The 17,941-nt window shown below is 39.3% G+C and overlaps 1 protein-coding gene across 1 annotated transcript in view; it reads left to right on the forward strand.

Moving 5' to 3' along the window:
- pde1ca (phosphodiesterase 1C, calmodulin-dependent a) overlaps nucleotides 1-17,941 on the forward strand; it is a gene marked incomplete at both ends in the record, with an annotated part of 35,171 nt that overhangs the window by 13,630 nt on the left and 3,600 nt on the right. Inside the window, 10 exons of the mRNA XM_079181106.1 lie at nucleotides 540-680; nucleotides 1,969-2,069; nucleotides 2,364-2,492; nucleotides 2,991-3,092; nucleotides 6,985-7,105; nucleotides 9,635-9,716; nucleotides 11,058-11,178; nucleotides 17,015-17,178; nucleotides 17,626-17,661; nucleotides 17,719-17,901. Coding sequence (XP_079037232.1) covers nucleotides 540-680; nucleotides 1,969-2,069; nucleotides 2,364-2,492; nucleotides 2,991-3,092; nucleotides 6,985-7,105; nucleotides 9,635-9,716; nucleotides 11,058-11,178; nucleotides 17,015-17,178; nucleotides 17,626-17,661; nucleotides 17,719-17,901 — 1,180 coding nt within the window. The remainder of the gene's footprint in view (nucleotides 1-539; nucleotides 681-1,968; nucleotides 2,070-2,363; nucleotides 2,493-2,990; nucleotides 3,093-6,984; nucleotides 7,106-9,634; nucleotides 9,717-11,057; nucleotides 11,179-17,014; nucleotides 17,179-17,625; nucleotides 17,662-17,718; nucleotides 17,902-17,941) is intronic.

Raw genomic sequence — 17,941 nt, forward strand, 5'->3', positions numbered from 1 at the left:
GAAGTGATGTCTACCTTCACCTTTAGTGCATGTGAGCGTGCTCTCATACACCGGTTACAGCTAACACCATCCAGACAAACACTCTTAGCTCTTTCAGCACTTTCACTGTTGTTTGCACTGTGAGCACTGTCACTACCATGTCTTTACATTGTTCTGAAACAATTGACGCTACACATTAGTGATTTTTATTCTCCCTGCATACCTGCGTTCCAGTTACGTGCACTTCTGGTTATATGCAATGCTAAATAGGTGGAGTACTTTTTTACAAGTCTCACTTTATGAACTGAGGAAAGGTCAAACATTTTTGAAGTAATAAAATTAAATTTAGAAGAAGACCGTTTCTTGTATTGCACCTTTTGTGAGCTTGTGAAGACGAGTCTGAATTGGAAATTCAAGTTTGCGAATAAATACATAGTTTTGGCCTACACAATTGAGAATAACCTGGAGTAATCCTTCAAGGGGAAGTGACCGTGGTTAACTCACATTATTACGGCTGTATTTGTCAGGGTATCTCATTGCTCCTTTTTCCTCTATTGAAGGTCCCTATTTCTGCCCTCATATCTTTCGTGGACTCGTTGGAGGTGGGCTACAGCAAACACAAGAATCCCTATCACAACCTGATGCATGCTGCTGACGTCACACAGACCATCCATTACCTGCTCCTCAAGACTGGCATGGTGGTAAGTCTTGGGTTGGGTTAAAGCAAAATGCAATGCACTTCAGAAGTGAATGCAGATTTTCAGTGAATCTTACAAGTTGATCAGCACATAGAGCTTTTCAAAACTCAATACCCAATCGGGGCGGTATAAATGATACTTGATTGATGATAGGTCAAGTTTGAGCCAATAATAATGATGTAATAGTGATGTCTCTAGAGTTGTCTCAGCTTGGGCTATAAATGAATGGAAGGCTGCATGACAAACTGGAGGTTTACGGGACTTTGGTTTGTTGTGACAGAAAGAAAGACTGTTCAGTGAAGCAGTGCAGTAAAGCGAGACACAACCACGGATTTAAATCATCGTTCAAACCTAAATGAGACATCTCTGCTAACCAAGACCGCCTTAAAGTAACATGGGCCCTGGTGACTTTTTAAAGCCCCTCCCCCAAGCACAATCACAACTCAACTATTGCCCTGTCTGATCAGCCACGCCTAATTTGCATACAATAATGCATCAATGCATCAATCACTCGTGACTGCAGTTTAGTGTTATGACTATGACATCGCCAAATACAAGTCATATAATCATCATAAACCCATACTGAAGCATACATGTACAATACAGACATTGCGTTACCAAAAGGTACAGGATGGCTCACAGACTAGGACTGTATTCAATGTCATTTTTTTACATTCATGCTCTGATTGAGGTTTTCGAAGGATGCTTTGAATGTTTGTCGTCATATTTAATGACATAATCACCCCAAAACGTATGGTTTTCTGTCATTGTGGTTTATATTTTTATAAACGGCAACTAATATGAATTAAAGCGGAATAATTTGTCAGATAAAAAACATTTACTTTATTTGTTTAAATATTATATCTATCTATATCTAAATTTTGACTTTTGGAATAAGGACTGAAACCATTACTGAGACGAGGACACATCGCTTGCTGTGAGAGAGGGAAGTTGGAAGGTTTGGTCTATTGTAATAGTTTCCTAAACTATTTGGTACAGCCAAAGAGAGAGAGTGTTAAAAGAGGTCTTCCTACTCTTTACTTCTTACTCTTTACTTCCCAGTTGCCTCTCACCCTTCACTCAGTCAGTCCGAAGAAACAGATCTCAGTCAGATATTGTGTCAGAGTACAAGCCCCTCCTCCCCGGTAGCACAGAGCCCTCTGTGACATTTCTGTTCAGGCAGGAGTACAGCACAACGTTAAGCAAGCGTCTGTTTTTTCTTCTTCCTGTGAATGTGATCTATATTTTTTTCTCACATTCCTCTGTGTTTGTCTGTCTCTCTCTCCCTCAGCACTGGCTAACTGAGTTGGAGATCTTTGCCATCATTTTTGCAGCTGCCATCCATGACTATGAACATACAGGGACCACCAATAACTTCCATATTCAGACCAGGTAATTCCCACCTAGCATCATTTTGTAGCATTTCAATCATTGCAGTTGCTGAGGACATTGCGGACAGTTTACAATAAGTTTCCATGATTAGAATATGAAGAGACATGTAAAGGTTAAATAATAAAAAGCTGCTAATTATTCTATTGTTAATTCTTTTAATTAAAATAATTAGCTTTGCCTCATACATTGATATTATTATTATTATTATTATTATTATGATGATGATGACGGTTATATTATTGTTTCCATTTTAATCCGAAACATTTTGTAAGTATAGCTGTGTGGGATTTGCAGGTCAGACACAGCCATGTTGTACAATGACCGAGCTGTTCTGGAGAACTACCACGTCAGTGCTGCATATCGACTTCTACAGAACGATGAAGAAATGAACATCCTTTCTAATCTCTCCAAAGATGACTGGAGGTAAGAGGAGACAGCTGAACTTATTTTCACAGCTCAGCTATATATATATAGTAATTCCTGCTCTTTGATCAGCAGAGAAATGTTGGTAACACTATACAATACAACCCTCAATTTACAGTTTAATTCCACTGTAGGAATCAGTTCATATAAACTACTTAATGTGCTTCCTACTGCTACTTAAATGGAGCAGCAGCTGAAGAAACCCAGACTGTGGGAAACAAAGTAACAAAGTATTCTTGTACAAAGTACCTTGGGGGTTAACCTGGAGTTGAATGGTTTGGAGGAGAGTTGCATCGATCGAGCACTGAATTACTGTCAGGAACAGAGAAGGGTTTTCAAATTTGACAGTAACGAGATGAATACATCGCAGACAGTCTTCTGTGAGTAAACTTTCCTCAAGCTTTATTTATGATTCATTTTAAAGGGAACATGAACGTTTGTGGCAATACATCCAATAGTTTTTGATATACAGTATGTTACTGTCATTCACTCTTTCAGAGAACTGCGGGCACTGGTAGTGGAGATGGTGTTGGCCACAGACATGTCCTGCCACTTCCAGCAGATCAAAGGCATGAAAAGCGTCCTGCAGCAACCTGAGGCGTGAGTAGTGGATTCACCCAAGTCATAAACCGGACTCCGGTCCTTCACAATCTGATGCTGACACTCAAATCAGGACGCAAAGTTGGGATACCACCATTATAATAATTTCAGATATCACTTGAGTGAAAATGTGTTGTGTTGTAAAGTGTTTTGTCGTGGTGTTGTTTTAGCTGAATACAACCTGATTTAACTTGCACTGACTTTGTCCACTAGCTGAGTGAACGTTGAACTTGCCTGAGAAAAATGATTCTTTGGGCCCTACTAATTTTGCCTTGGCTATTTGTTTACATATAATCTATTATATGTAATACCACTAATAATTACTATATCAGTGCTTTAACCTCTACTTGTAATTTTGGGATGAGAGTGGCTTCGGCAGGAGGCCTGAAGGGACGGCTGTCGGTGTTACAAGTTACAAGGTTATTTATTGTCATTGTACAACAGGGTTGTGAAACAAAAGGCCGTTTGTAGTCCCATTTTGCTGTATGAGAAAAAAACATACACAAGCTATATAATATGTTGAGGGTGGATGTGAGGGTTTTACAGATCCAGTCTTAAACCACCCCAAACATTCACAGCCTCATCGGTGCCTAATCATTTTAAACATTTATGATAATTACGGCAGCAGGGTGAACAGGTTATGACTGGGAGGGTATTGACTTTTAATATCCTTTTTCACTCCTTAAAGGTATATCTTCTTACTGATGCTCAGTAGATGGGTGTCACGATCTCGGTTTTGATTTAGTTTGTTTCCTGTTTTATTTTGAAATTCCCTGTTTCTTGTGTCCTGTGGTAGTTTGACTTCCTGTCTTTGTGGTTTCCCTCCTTTTTTCTGTGATCACATGTGTTGTATTAGTCTCGTCAGCATTGCTCTTCAATCAGCGTTCAGGCTGCCCTTGTGTCTGCCCACCTGTGTCCTGTTGTCTGATTAGTTTCTTGTGTATTTTGTCTGCTGGTTGTCGGTTACTGATTTTTGGACTCACCTGCCTAGTAAGTTATATAAAGTTAGAGGCTTTGCACAGATTGTTTGGATTGCCCATTTTTCATCAATGCTGATGTTGATAGTTTTTTATTGCAAAACAACAGCTGATCCAAGAAAAAGATATAACAAATGTTTATTGATGTTATTGGATCTTGCTAACAAGTCACAGTGGTCCATGCTTTACCAGTGCCTAGAGAATTAGCTGGTTTCACAGGTAAAGCTGGCCTGTGGTGGCAGAGAGGGAGAGGGGACTTTTGATTTATCCAGTTAATTAAAGCACGAGTTGCAGTGTGCACCAGTGACCACCAGGTGGCACACGTGAGCAGTCCAGACTGCACCAGTACAGTGAGTGAACACAGTGACGTGAGCGAATGAAAGCTGAGCCTTGCATTTCTGCTCCTCATAAAGCACAATAACCATTTTAATGTAACAAAGTGGAACTTAGCATGGAGGCAACCCTGTTTCCAAAAGTCATCAATTTCAATGAATGTATTCCTTTATAATTCCCATATCCCCCACTGAGTTGAACAGCAAGATTTCCACACACCGGATCAGAATCGCATTACAACGTGAAGTTTAGAATGTTTTTCATTAAAACAAGAAGTTTTTCACATTATAGCAACATATTTTAGATTATCCTGTTTTGTTTTCAATGACTGAAAGGAAACCGATATGCCTCAGAGTAGATTTATTCATGATGTTAATTCTCTATGAAATCATGTTGCTCATCACATACCTGTAGGCTTTTCGTGGAGCTGAGTGAACTTTTATCACTGTGTCAGTGTCAAAACAGCTGGACTACCGCCGTGAAGTGGTCAAAGGAGCGGCTGTAAAATGGTGGATAAACACATTTAATTTCCTATATTCTTTACAACAAAAGTCTCCCGTTATTATGTTATTTAAAAGCTTATGGTATTAGGAAATGTTGAGTTTTCATTAGCAGCAACTTAACACGACTCCTATAGAGTTGTAATTGTAACAGAATCCCAAAGTTATAGCTATTTTATAATTTAATTATTTCATAAATACACATGTATTGTAAATAAATACATGTATATTTATTTCCATTAGCTAATTATCTCATTGCACAGCTACTGTCTTCCTCAGTTGCGCTTCTTCCAGCAAAGCTTGTTTTAAGTAGAGCTTTTATCCAATCAGATGTTTCTTCACAGACATATCTGGACAAGATTGGATTTCCTAAAGCCTTGTACCAAGGAGACGGTGCGTAAGAGACCGTATCAACAGAAAGAACACCATAACCGCACTGCTGCAGACCGGTTCTTTAATGCAGACGACGCAGTTTATCTGCGCAGCACTGTGGCGGGGAAAGTGGATTCCAGGGTTGGTTGTGAGACAGGCCCTGTGTCGTATGAAGTCAGAGAGCGGGACTCTGGCACAGTACACAGACGTCATGGAGACCAGCTGCGAGCTCGAGCCATTGCTGAACCTGATATAGATGTCACGGAATCACAGGCTGAACTGGGTGATGGTGAAGACTCCAGCAGTTCTCAGGAAGTTGTTGACGCTAACATGCAGACACCAGAGCTTCTGGAGCCCGAACCAGTGGCTCTGAGGCGCTCAAACAGAGTGACTAAACCACCAAAGCGATATGTGCCATAAGACTGTATACCCCTACAGCGGACTGTTTCTTTTAGCTTATACTTGGACAAACAACCTGAACACACCTTATACATAAGGGAATGTCGGAAAATGTCTAATATTATTAGGTCATATGCTTTCGTTAAAACTACCAGATAACTGTTGTTCAGCTCAGAAAGTTGTTGTTCTCAGTTAAAAGTAAAAGTAAATAATATTGGTATATTGATCACAATAAGTTATATGGTTGTAATGAATACAAATGCTTTTTGGACCTCAGTGAACACGGCCCTTTTCTAATAGTTGTAGCGCCCAATGCGCAGTACAGACCTCTGAGTTTTTACGTGGCCGAATAGAGTAGCTAACGCTACATCTGCATCCGCTTCGTCCATACACTACACTCTGATTTGTATCTTGTAAAACTACCAGAAATACAAACTCCACATCAATTACTGGCAGTTTTCTGAGCTGCCTACAAACTCCCATGAACGGCCGTTGTTCTGAACTTCCACGGCAATTGACAGTGCTGCTTCAGGCCAGCTCTTACACACTTTCCTGCAAAATGATTTTGCAATTTGTGTTTGCTTCCAGATACTTAGGCTACACTTCGTCCAGACTTTGTCTGAGTTTTAAAACCCCCAAAACAGAGCCTACATATGGAGGAATTAAGCTGTAATTTGAGCGACATTATCAGCCCTACGAAGCGGATGTTTGAAGTCATGGTTTGCGGCTTTGAGGACGGCGATTGACACAAAACGGAGGACTTTCCTTTTCTTATCAATGCTTCTTTTGTTCTGCACAACTATTGTGAAGTTTACAAAGAAACTGTAAACGAACAAAAGCATAAATGCTCTCCAGTACAACATTGACACGAAAAGTAAAACTTGTTTTAACCATTTGAGTATATAGAGAACGATTATAGAGGAAGAGCTTAAGTATCAAGCACAACCTTTTATTATTAAAGAGTACTATAATACTCTTGCATTTTCTGAACATTTGTACTACCATGTCATTTGCAAGTGCCTTTAAGTGTTGATTGTACAAAGAAATGTTATTTACTAACCAATCTACTTCCTATTTACATCGGCACCTGCACGCCCAGTGTACGTGAATAGTCATGTGATATTCGTTTTCAGGCGTGTTAGCTTGGTCGGAAATCATTTCTAAAATGGTGTTGAAACGCTTGATCGTTTTTCTTTTAAATCGGGGCTTTCATCATTTTCATAATGTACATGAGCCACTCAAGCAAGTACTTCTCTTTAGCAGTTGCACAGCAGCATGTTGTGTCCTTGACTGACTGGACTGTACTTGCAGGATTGACAAACCAAAGGCCTTATCCCTGCTGCTGCACACTGCTGACATCAGCCACCCTGCCAAACACTGGGACCTCCATCATCGCTGGACTACATCCCTTCTGGAGGAGTTCTTCAGACAGGTAATGCCCTAAAAACATGCCACCTGCTTCCTATTATCACAACACTGGCTCACTTTTAATCGATGAGCTGGCTTTAATTTGTGATATATGATAAATTGCTCTGCAACAAGGATTACATTAAAAGGGGGAGAAAAAAAGCATTTATACCACAACCAGATGAGTACTCTGGGTGTTAATAAAATGTTTCTGACATCAGACATCATAACATAGTATTGGTTCTCTTTGAGAAATATGTATTTCTTAGGCAAAACTGGCCTGATTTGCAGTCTCCACGTAGCTCGACTCCGCCCACATTGAGCAGCTCTCCCAGTCTTTCCTTTCTAGTTTTTGCATTTTGGTAGATCTTAAGTAATATAATATATAGTAACCGCACAACGAGCGTATATTAACATATTTGCTACAACATTCGTCGGGTGTTTTTTTTGTGCTATACATCTCAAACATTGATACAAGCATGTTGTCTTCAGCGAGAACATTGATTCCAAAATCTATGTGTAATTACTGTTGCTATTTTGGGACTCTCCATAATAAACACACTAAGGTGTCTCTATAAGTCAAAAAAAAATATGCGTAGATATAAAAATGCATGATAATTAAAAATGTATAAAATAAACAACTGGCATTTAATTCTATAATTTTATATACTCTGTGTATTTTGCAGCCATAGACTCAGACGCTGGGACGTAATTTAACTTGTAGTGATTTTATTCTTCCACTTGACAACAAATTCGAAGGAGATCTGTTTGTTCTCTATAGTTCACAAGCACATTTTCTCTGCTGTTGAAAAGCTACTATTTTACTACGACAAACTGCAATTACTAAACACCAAACAATAATTTTTCTTTTGCTATTCTGCCTCACTTAAAGGCACCATCTCGTGGTGGTGCTGTGCTGTACATTCACAAACATCAATACTGCATACTCAACGTAATAAACTATTATAACATTGCAGCCTATGACAACATATTACAATAGTTCAAATAGAATAAGCATTGCCTGCATATAAATACACAAGGATGCAATTGCAGTTTGATCTGTTAGCTAAATTAAATTAATTGATACTGAAAAAGGAAAAAAGTTCAGGACCCTTATTAATTATATCAGTTAACACTACACAATACAAAAATAGTAGCCATAAACACCCATCTTAGTGTTACTTAAAGCTAGGCAATTTATTTTCAAAGCTTTTTTGTTGTATTTGTTGCAATCATCTTTACATCCTTCCAACAGTCAATACATCAAATGCACTGACAAAGAGGTAAACTCCGGTATTTGTCGCTTAAGAATGCCAATCATTTCATTTAGGCCCCATGAAATGATTGGAAGATAGGGTACCTGCCTGTCTTCCTACCTTTGTGGATTCTGCCCCTGCAGCCTTTGCACATCACCGAAGTCTTCCAAACCGGAACCAACCCTAACTATAAACCTGAGCCAGCCCTAACTATAAACCTGAGCCAGCCCTAACTATAAACCTGAGCCAGCCCTAACTATAAACCTGAGCCAGCCCTAACTATAAACCTGAGCCAGCCCTAACTACAAACCTGAGCCAACCCTAACTATAAACCTGAGCCAGCCCTAACTATAAACCTGAGCCAGCCCTAACTATAAACCTGAGGCAGCCCTAACTATAAACCTGAGCCAGCCCTAACTATAAACCTGAGGCAGCCCTAACTATAAACCTGAGCCAGCCCTAACTATAAACCTGAGCCAGCCCTAACTATAAACCTGAGGCAGCCCTAACTATAAACCTGAACCAACCCTAACTATAAACCTGAGCCAGCCCTAACTATAAACCTGAGGCAGCCCTAACTATAAACCTGAGGCAGCCCTAACTATAAACCTGAACCAGCCCTAACTATAGGGTCGGAATAAATAAAGAGGAAAAGCAACAAGGCCTGAAGCAACACAGAAAATCAAAGGTCAAATCGATTAGATAAATCTTTATCTAATCCGAGGTTCACTGCTCAAGTAGCCACATTTGTCCAGATAAAATTTCGTCAGTGTGACCAATTAGCTTATGTACAAAATGAGGCTGGTACTAATGTCTGGTCAGATTAATTATGCTAATATCGGTGCAGGAGTTGTTTTTTTTAAGCATCCTATAATACTGCACTGGTCCAAGTTATTACAAAGTGAACTATGCATGCTGGTCTCACATGGTCACTTAGTCTGCAATAGTAAGCATTTCATTAAGATTTTTGAAGATGTAACTTCCATTTTATGGAACATGTACTTTTGTTTAAATTTCTTCGGGTCTACGTCAATGTCAGAAATAAGCAGGGAAAAAAAGGCTGCTTAATGTGGGTGGCATCAAACGTTTGGATCTGCCCATGAGTCACGGCCCGAATTGCACAATGACAGGCTTCATAAGTCTTATTCTGTTGTTCAAATGCAACTCAACATTACATTTACAAATGATATAATAATACAAGACTGATGTAAGAAAGAAAGGATAAATAAGTAAACGAAGATGATGAAATGATGTGTCCCTGTGCTGACAGTACCTTGTGATGCTGCATTTGTTTTCAGGGTGATAAAGAAGCAGAGCTGGGTCTACCTTTCTCCCCTCTCTGTGACCGCAAATCCACCATGGTGGCACAATCTCAGATTGGTAAGGTCTACAAATGACACCACAAATCGAGTTAATTCATATGTAGTCATCAGGGGTCATTGTGTTTGTTCTTTAGTATTGTCACCAACAGTCCTGTCCAGCGGACTATCTTCTCTGTTGTGAAAACCGTTGTTTTACTGTGTCTCGAGATTTGATCCGGCATTTTGTTCCGTTTTGTGGATTGGGGGTCATGACCATAACAATCATGCAACCAAAACCTGGTGTATATTCATTCATTTGAGCTCTGATTAAGTTATAATGTTTATTTAGTGGACGAACAAACTGGTGAAGATTAGTCTGTCACCTGAGGTGAGGAAGAGAGGTAGAAACTGCTCAGGGCTTCGAGGTCAATCCAGGGATTAGTAGATCTGGATCTGAAGATCTGATTGCCGAGTGGAGGAAGGAAAAGGCAGGTTTTTAACAGACAAGCACCTAAGTGAAAAACAAGCCTTCATTTAATCTAAGCTACCTGTGGTGATCCCAATGGTGGTGCAACCAGTGATGCCAGGACTACCACTTCTCCCTGAATGTCGCCAAGACCAATGAGGTCATTGTGGATTACAAGAAAGGGGGGTGGGACTGACCCCCCAATCATTTGGCCTGATGCCCCAAATTTTCAGGGACTTCTCCTGGGGCACTACAGAGAGCCTTTGTCACCTGGTAAGGCAGCTGCACCAGGATGGGCCGCAAAGCGCTGCAGAGGCCAGCTCACATCCAGCACATCACTGGAGCAGTTTCCTGAGGGTCATTTCGGACCCACCAAACCCAAACAACAAACTGTCCACCAAAGTGATTTCCTTAATGTCGGCGACCTGGTAACATGTCTCGAGCAAAGCACAGTACTTTTTCTGCAAAAAAAAAAAAAGAAAGATGCAAAAAAACCCAGAAAAGTCCTCATGTACCTCTGCTGATGTTTGGACTAGATTCCTTCTAGAACATGTGCGGTTTGAAGTTTTTGGTTTAGAAGCAATGTTGCCAACTTTATTCCAATGGAAGTAGCTAGCAGTAGCTCCAAAAAGTTGCTAAAAGTTGCCAGATGACTTCATATGCACATTTGTACCGTATATTTGTTTACATTAAGTATTGTATGTCGGGCAAAATGTCGGTTTCTTTGTTTGTAATCTGTGAAGTGTTCAGTGTCAATAGAGTTTTGTGAATGGTGCTATAAAAATTGATCTTGACTGATTGATTTGATTGTTGTAAAGGCAGAAAAATTCATTTTGCGTTTTCTCCTTTAACCTCTTTTCCACTTTCCAAATTCACTGAATTAGATTAAAAAGAAACAAGAACAAGCCGAAGGTAAAGTGAATTTTAATTGGGCATGTCTACCTTTTCCTGCAGGATTCATTGACTTCATCGTGGAGCCAACTTTTACAGTGTTGACGGAAATGATTGAGAAGATTATGACACCGCTTATTGAGGAGGCATCTTGCTCTGGATTGGCTGGCTTCAGACGCTCTAGGTGACACACAAAAGACCCTCATGTTCTGCATGACATTCCTGAGACTTATGTTGTTAGCTAATACTGACATTATCATGTAGTGTAGAAAATACCTCCTGACACGTATAGCGTACATGTTTCTCTGATGAAACTCAATCACAATGTTATGGAAGTGTGTTATTGATTATACACAGTGTCATACCATCTAAATATGTGGTTTCATATTAACATGCCCTGCCACTCTAATAACAATATCAATATTTTCCTGCATGGACAAGACGGGCTGGACTTAGAGTAAGCCCGTTCAATTATTAAAGGTCCGGCTCACCCGGAGTCCACCCACACAGGCGATATCACCTATCAGGCTGGACTGTGAGTGAGCATACAGATGGTCTTCTCACTTCACTGTTAATGTTGTTGTACCTGTTAGGGTGGGACTAACACCTTTAACATCCTTACTGCCACATTGTGCTTTGCTTGACTTTTCAGTGTGAAGATTAGTATATAGTTCATACTGTATTATTAGTTTATAGGGTGTTGCAAGGGACTGCAACATGTCAAAAATACTTGTGGATTACTTTAACATGAATGTAGTCTGTAGTCTAGTTTCTATTTTCCTGACAGACATTTATAATCCGTAGTCAAAAAAGATCTGACACAAAAAAACTCATCAGATACCCAGGTTGGTATAATTTTAACACCATGTCAGTGTGGGGCTGTGAGATGAGGAGTCAACAACAAGACTGGCTCTTAACACATGAACTAGGTGATATATACAATTTAGTCTTTTTAATTAAACAATTTACATTTTATAAATATATGTAGAATACAAACGATAGTTAGAAAGATAAACTGTATATCACTCCCTCTAGGAAATACACAACCATGGTTCTTCTGTTACTGATGGATTTATTTGTCTTAATTGCACATCAGTCAACATCACTGTCATCAAATTCAACGTCAAACTGTTCAAAATAGATGACAATATATAAAATAAACTTGCATTTGCATCACACTCAAGCTGTAGACACAAAACATGAAAGATGAATAAACATACAACGCAGAGGGAATCAGTCCACTTGAACTCCATTAAATCTTCAAAAACAGGCAAAGCAATATCACGTTTAACTTAAACTAAACCTCTTGAACCCCAAATGGGGGATTTGAGGGGGGGTCGAAGAGTGTACACATGTAGTACAAATCACTTTTGAGAACGAATGAAATGATATTTTAAAATATTTCAAAAACGTACATGACGAAGAGATTCCGATCAAATGGACCATTAATCACCATTTAATCACTCAAAAACATATATATACACAAAGTACTTCAAGGTACTACAAGTACTACCACAATTTCACCTATTTCTCACCAGGAGAAGGCGAGCAATCTTCTCTGTTATTGATCCCAGCCGCGATCTACGGCACTTTCACACACACACTTCATATCCAGGAGCACGAGCACAACAAACTGCATCGAACTGTCGCCTCCAAATTATTCTACTTTAAACCATTAGAATGTTACTATTGATCTGCCACAGATATCAACTCAGCCCATCATCATAAACATTGAAACGCTCCACACCTTTTAGATGTTTCCTGGATGAAAATCGAAAGAAAAAAAAGAATAAACTGTGCCGGCATTTCGAAGCCGTCTCTCTCTCGTGCTGGGGAATAAATTGAGTCGCTGACGAGCTTCTATGACGAATGAGTAATAATTTCAGTTTTGGCCAATGGGTTTGACTCATGGGGGCGGATCACAGTTCTCAATTATTTTATTGGCTTAAAATTCTGTAAACAACTCAAAGAACGAATGACTGCACTGCCCAGAGTCTTCCGGGTTCAGAACTGTGGGAATTGTGCAAATCGACCAATCACAGGCTGTGTTAGGTTCAAATACATCACGTAAAACTGAAATTCTGACGAAAATTAGCCATATTTTACAAGTTTTCATATAGCCCAGGCTCTCAAAATGATGCCAAACTTCTGTATTAGATAGATTGAACACTATCAGTGATAAAAGAAGTGAAATATAAAGTTAGATAGTATTTAAAAGTACAATAAAACAACTATATCGGCTGCTTCCAAAATCAGAATTGACGTTGGCTGACCAAAGCTGACCTGTACACCGGCATTGATTTCTCAGGCATACTTCACTCTATCAAAGCCAATTTTTTTTTCAAAAGGACTGCTGACATGTTGTGATATGATTTGGGAGAGTTTAGGCCTGCCTGTGCATCATTTAAAATCAATAAAAGTGCTTTTTAGGCACAAAAATAAAAAACGAACCTGAAAATTTTCAATTTGAGCTGTGTGTAACATTCTTAACTGCTTAACAGCATTCCAACAATAAAGAAACAGGATAACAATAGTTGGAATGCTGTTAAATTGTCTATTGCCATCAGCAACAGTGGCTTCTCTAATGCTACCTTTAGGAGTCACCAAAAAGAATATGTCAAATACTACATTTAGTTACAAATAAATATTAAATAGCAACTCCTGGCCGGAAGAGAAGCCGCTGCAAGGGCATGGAGCGCTTCACCTCCTGCCAGAGCTCTCCACCTCCACCATACCTATATAGAAACAGCCACTCTTCGTGCTGATGGTCTTGTTTGCTTATTCAGTTCATATAGATACATCAGTATTAAAGACACTTTCATAACCAATTAAAAGGATTTTTTGTGAGTCTCAAACTCCCTTTGAAATGTAAACACAGCTTTGTTGTTGTGATAGGGTGGTGCATTAAAAAGTAACTGCACACTTAAACATGATTTTTTTAATATATGAACTAAATGATATTCCTGTACTGTGATGAAACAAATCAATGCTGGTGTTATTGAAATTGTTGGAGCATAATGTTTTAGTTTGTAAAAGCATAATGTGATTGTATACATGCAGTTCTGGCATTGCACACAGGGTGGAGCATTAACATAGAAGTGCATGTAGGTAATTGCCTGGCGATAAGAATCAGTTGTGTGGGACAGGAATCCAACAACTTGTTTGTTTTTAGCCTATAACACGCATCCAAATAAGTTCTCCCGTTCGCCCCTCAGTGGCTTATAGATATTGTCAGATATTTTGTTAAAAGTCACTACAGTTAAGACAAAAACTGACATTTAAACTTCAACGTCTGATCGAATGGACATAGATTTCTGGGTTTCGCTTCGGATTATAATTGGACAAGGGACTATCAGAATCAGGACACAATGAATGACAGGGAATATGAAATAGAGGCGCATTGTAATTTTGACAATTACAAAACTCTGTGCAACGAAGCAAAGGAAGAACACAAATCTCTTTCACAAATGTTATCTCATGAAGAAAAGGAGAAACATGAGATTTAGTGTTGATGAATTTACTGATGCTGTGATTAAGATGTTTTCAAATGGAAACATTTCCAAGCCTGCTGAAAATAGTGATGCTCATGAGAGTGAAGTGAAACTCTGTGACAGCATTTCTAATGTTGAAACAAACGTTTATAGTAAGAAATCAAGCCGAAAACGTCACACCAGTTCAAGACCCAGCAAATCTTCTCCTTCATCTGCAGGGATTAACAGCTCGCCCTGTTCACTCTGAATGTGGAACAGTACTTTGACTATTGACATTGTGAGTGAACACTAATTATGAGACTTAATTTATAGTTTGGTTATTGGTCCCTGTTCTCAGGGTGGTGCCACGTTATATTACTAATAATTGTTAATAATCGTATTGACATTAATAATTCTATTGATAATCAATAATTTCATTTTTCATATTTGCTGATAACCAAACACACTCGTGCCAGATCCCAACACCAGCTACATGTTGACAGGTTTTGAGATGTTACGTTTCACAGGGAAAACATGATCTACCAGAGGTCTATAGCCTGAAGAAGAGGCCTGCGAGCACTGATATTATATTGAAGAAGAGGATTTGGTTAACTGGGCATACTTAAATGGTTTTTGTGTTCTTTGCATTCAAGCTGACGTGGAGCTTTTGATAGGCACCAATGCCTACAAAATGGTTGAGCATTGGGAAGTAGTCAACAGCCATGGAAACTGACCTTATGCTGTTTGTCTATAAGCCACTGCTCCTCAGTGGCTTATAGACAATGTTAGATATTTTGTTAAAAGTCACTCCAGACATTTCTTTACAAATGTATACAACAAGACAAAGGTGGACAGAAATGACGGCAGGCTGAATACCTTTTGGTGGTTGAAATAAAGGGAACAGAGCAAGGCTGACGAGACTAATAAAACACAGGTGATACACATAAAAAAGGAGGGAAGACCACAAAGACAGGAGGTTAAACTAACACAGGACACATGAGGCAGGGATTACAAACTAAAACTGAAGTCCAGAGAAACCCCAACATTGGTTAGGTTTAGGAAAAATATACTACATATCCTACAGTAGGTTACATTTACACATAAGCCTTTATTCGGGACTCTGGACCTATTTGTCTAACCCTATTGCAAACAGGGTGTAATTCTTGTTTCATTTATGATCTGATAATCCGTTGAATTCAGTGCCCCATATGGCTATTTTCCAAGCTAGATGCTGCGTTGAGGCTTTCGTCATTCGGAAGTGGGCATGGTGTTATCGCTCAGCCCCTTGCCCACTTTTTTGCATTTTTCAAAGTTATGCAGTGGGTTGACTTAGGCTTGGACCTCGGGGTGATGTTACACTTTAAAGATTCCTGCTGAAAGATTTGTGACGTCATATTTATAATGAATGGAAGTTTGTTATAATCCACCTGCTACAAGAGAAAGAGAAACTAAAACAGAATGTGCATATGCATGAGAAAGGAAATGTATCAGCTCAATAGAGGCAAACAAATACTAAATTATTTAAAATAAAATAAATGTACAACAGGTGGAGACCATGGTGAGACTTTTCTGCATTGTAATCCAGACTCTCCATAAGGCATCAGGAAAAACTATGCAATTAAATATGCAGTGTTGGTGTTTATATCTTATATGTAACTATCATGCTTAGATGCATTTTTTATTGAAAGGTCTGGTGTAGGATCTGGGGGCATTAAGCAGTGAGATTGCAAATTGCAACCAACTGAAACCCAAGTGTGTAGGAGACCTACGGTGGCCGACGCAAAATCTCAAATGGCCCCATTTTGAGTTAGTGTTTGGTTTGTTCAATCTGGGCGCCAATCTGCTCCTAATGTGTATATATTAACGACTCATTCTAAGGTAACAACATTTTTTTACATGAATGAAAACATACTTATTCATATATTACATTTCTGCCAATAGATCCCCCTAAACACTGTTTCTTTAATAAATGCAACCGTAAGGAAACTAGTACTTTAATACACTATCATAATAAGCATATTTAAGCAAAAATATCACGGCTGCATTATCATTTAAACAAGTTGGCAACAATATTTACATATCTTTACATGTTAACAAGTTATTATTATTACTTTTAAGTGTAAACAGATGCAGGAGAAGATTCCTGAAATAAGACTTTATAATAATACACCTCTGGCCAGATCATCCACACAACTATAACAATTGTTGTTTGTTTGGTTAAATCTTTGCACTATTGTTTAGTTAGTTAGTTTAATATTATTCTATTTTATTGTATATATTGTGCAATTTTATATTTAATATTTTGACTGTGTTATTTGTATAGCTTTACCTGCATCTATAAATGCTGCTGTAGCGAAAAATGTCCCCTTTCGGGATTAATAAAGTGACTATCTATCTATCTATCTATCTATCTATCTATCTGATATGAAAGGTGTCGCTCACTCCAACAAGAGGCACTAGCTTTATAACTCCGACATGACTGAGAGGATGTGTGTGTGTGTGTGTATGTGTGTGTGTGTGTGTGCACATGCATATCTACACTGTCCACAGTGTCAACAGTATCAGTGGCAGTGATGGAAAGCTGTCTAGTGTGAAGAGTACAGGTTCAGACGGCAGCTGCTCTCTGAACCTGGTGGACTTCAAGAGCTTCAAGATCACATGGAACGAAGAGATTCATCACAACAGGGAGACATGGAAGGCCCAGGCAACCAAAGGTAGCCACACTCACCACTCACTATCTCTCACTCTTGACATGGCTCCCTCCAATCTGGGATCTACAATTTCAAATAGAGATCTGAGAACCAGCTCCAAGCGTATTAGCTCTGAGAAGACATCATGTGACCTGCAGCTAACCAGTGTCACAAGAAATAATGTTGTATGATAGATTGATAGTGTGTAATTAAAAGGGACACATACAGGTCCAGTCTGTTTGTTACTAAGACCTTCTTCTGTTCATGTGAATGAGCCCGCGACCGACAAGCATGACAAACATAACTTTGAAAAGCAGCAGCTTTGACACGTTCTCTCCGTGGCTCAGCACATCCTAACTTCTTCTGAGTGTAGTGATGTCAAATGAAGCAACATTATAGAGAATATTGCATCTGTTAATGTGTGTGTGTGTGTGTGTGTGTGTGTGTGTTTGTATGTGTGTGTTCTGGTAGACCTGGAGGAAAAGGTCAAGAAGGAGGCAGAGGAGGGTGGCCAACAGGAGGAGAACACAGAAGAGGAGAAACAGTCAAAGAGACCCAATTCAGGACAGGAGATGAAGACAGATGTGGAGAGACAGGTGGAGGTGGAGAACAGGATGCAGGAGGTTCAAAAGTCCAAAGAGGAGGAAGGAGGCAATATTACAGGGGGACCTGCAGGATCAGGCCCAAATAACACAGACAAGAAGAAGCCTGAGGGCCACACAAAGAAGAAGCAGCAGCGGCAGAACGGTAAGCATCCCGACAACTTCCTCACTGTGAGAACAATTAC

Source organism: Pholis gunnellus (assembly GCF_910591455.1).
Source record: "Pholis gunnellus genome assembly, chromosome: 20".
NCBI classification, from domain to species: Eukaryota; Metazoa; Chordata; class Actinopteri; order Perciformes; family Pholidae; genus Pholis; species Pholis gunnellus.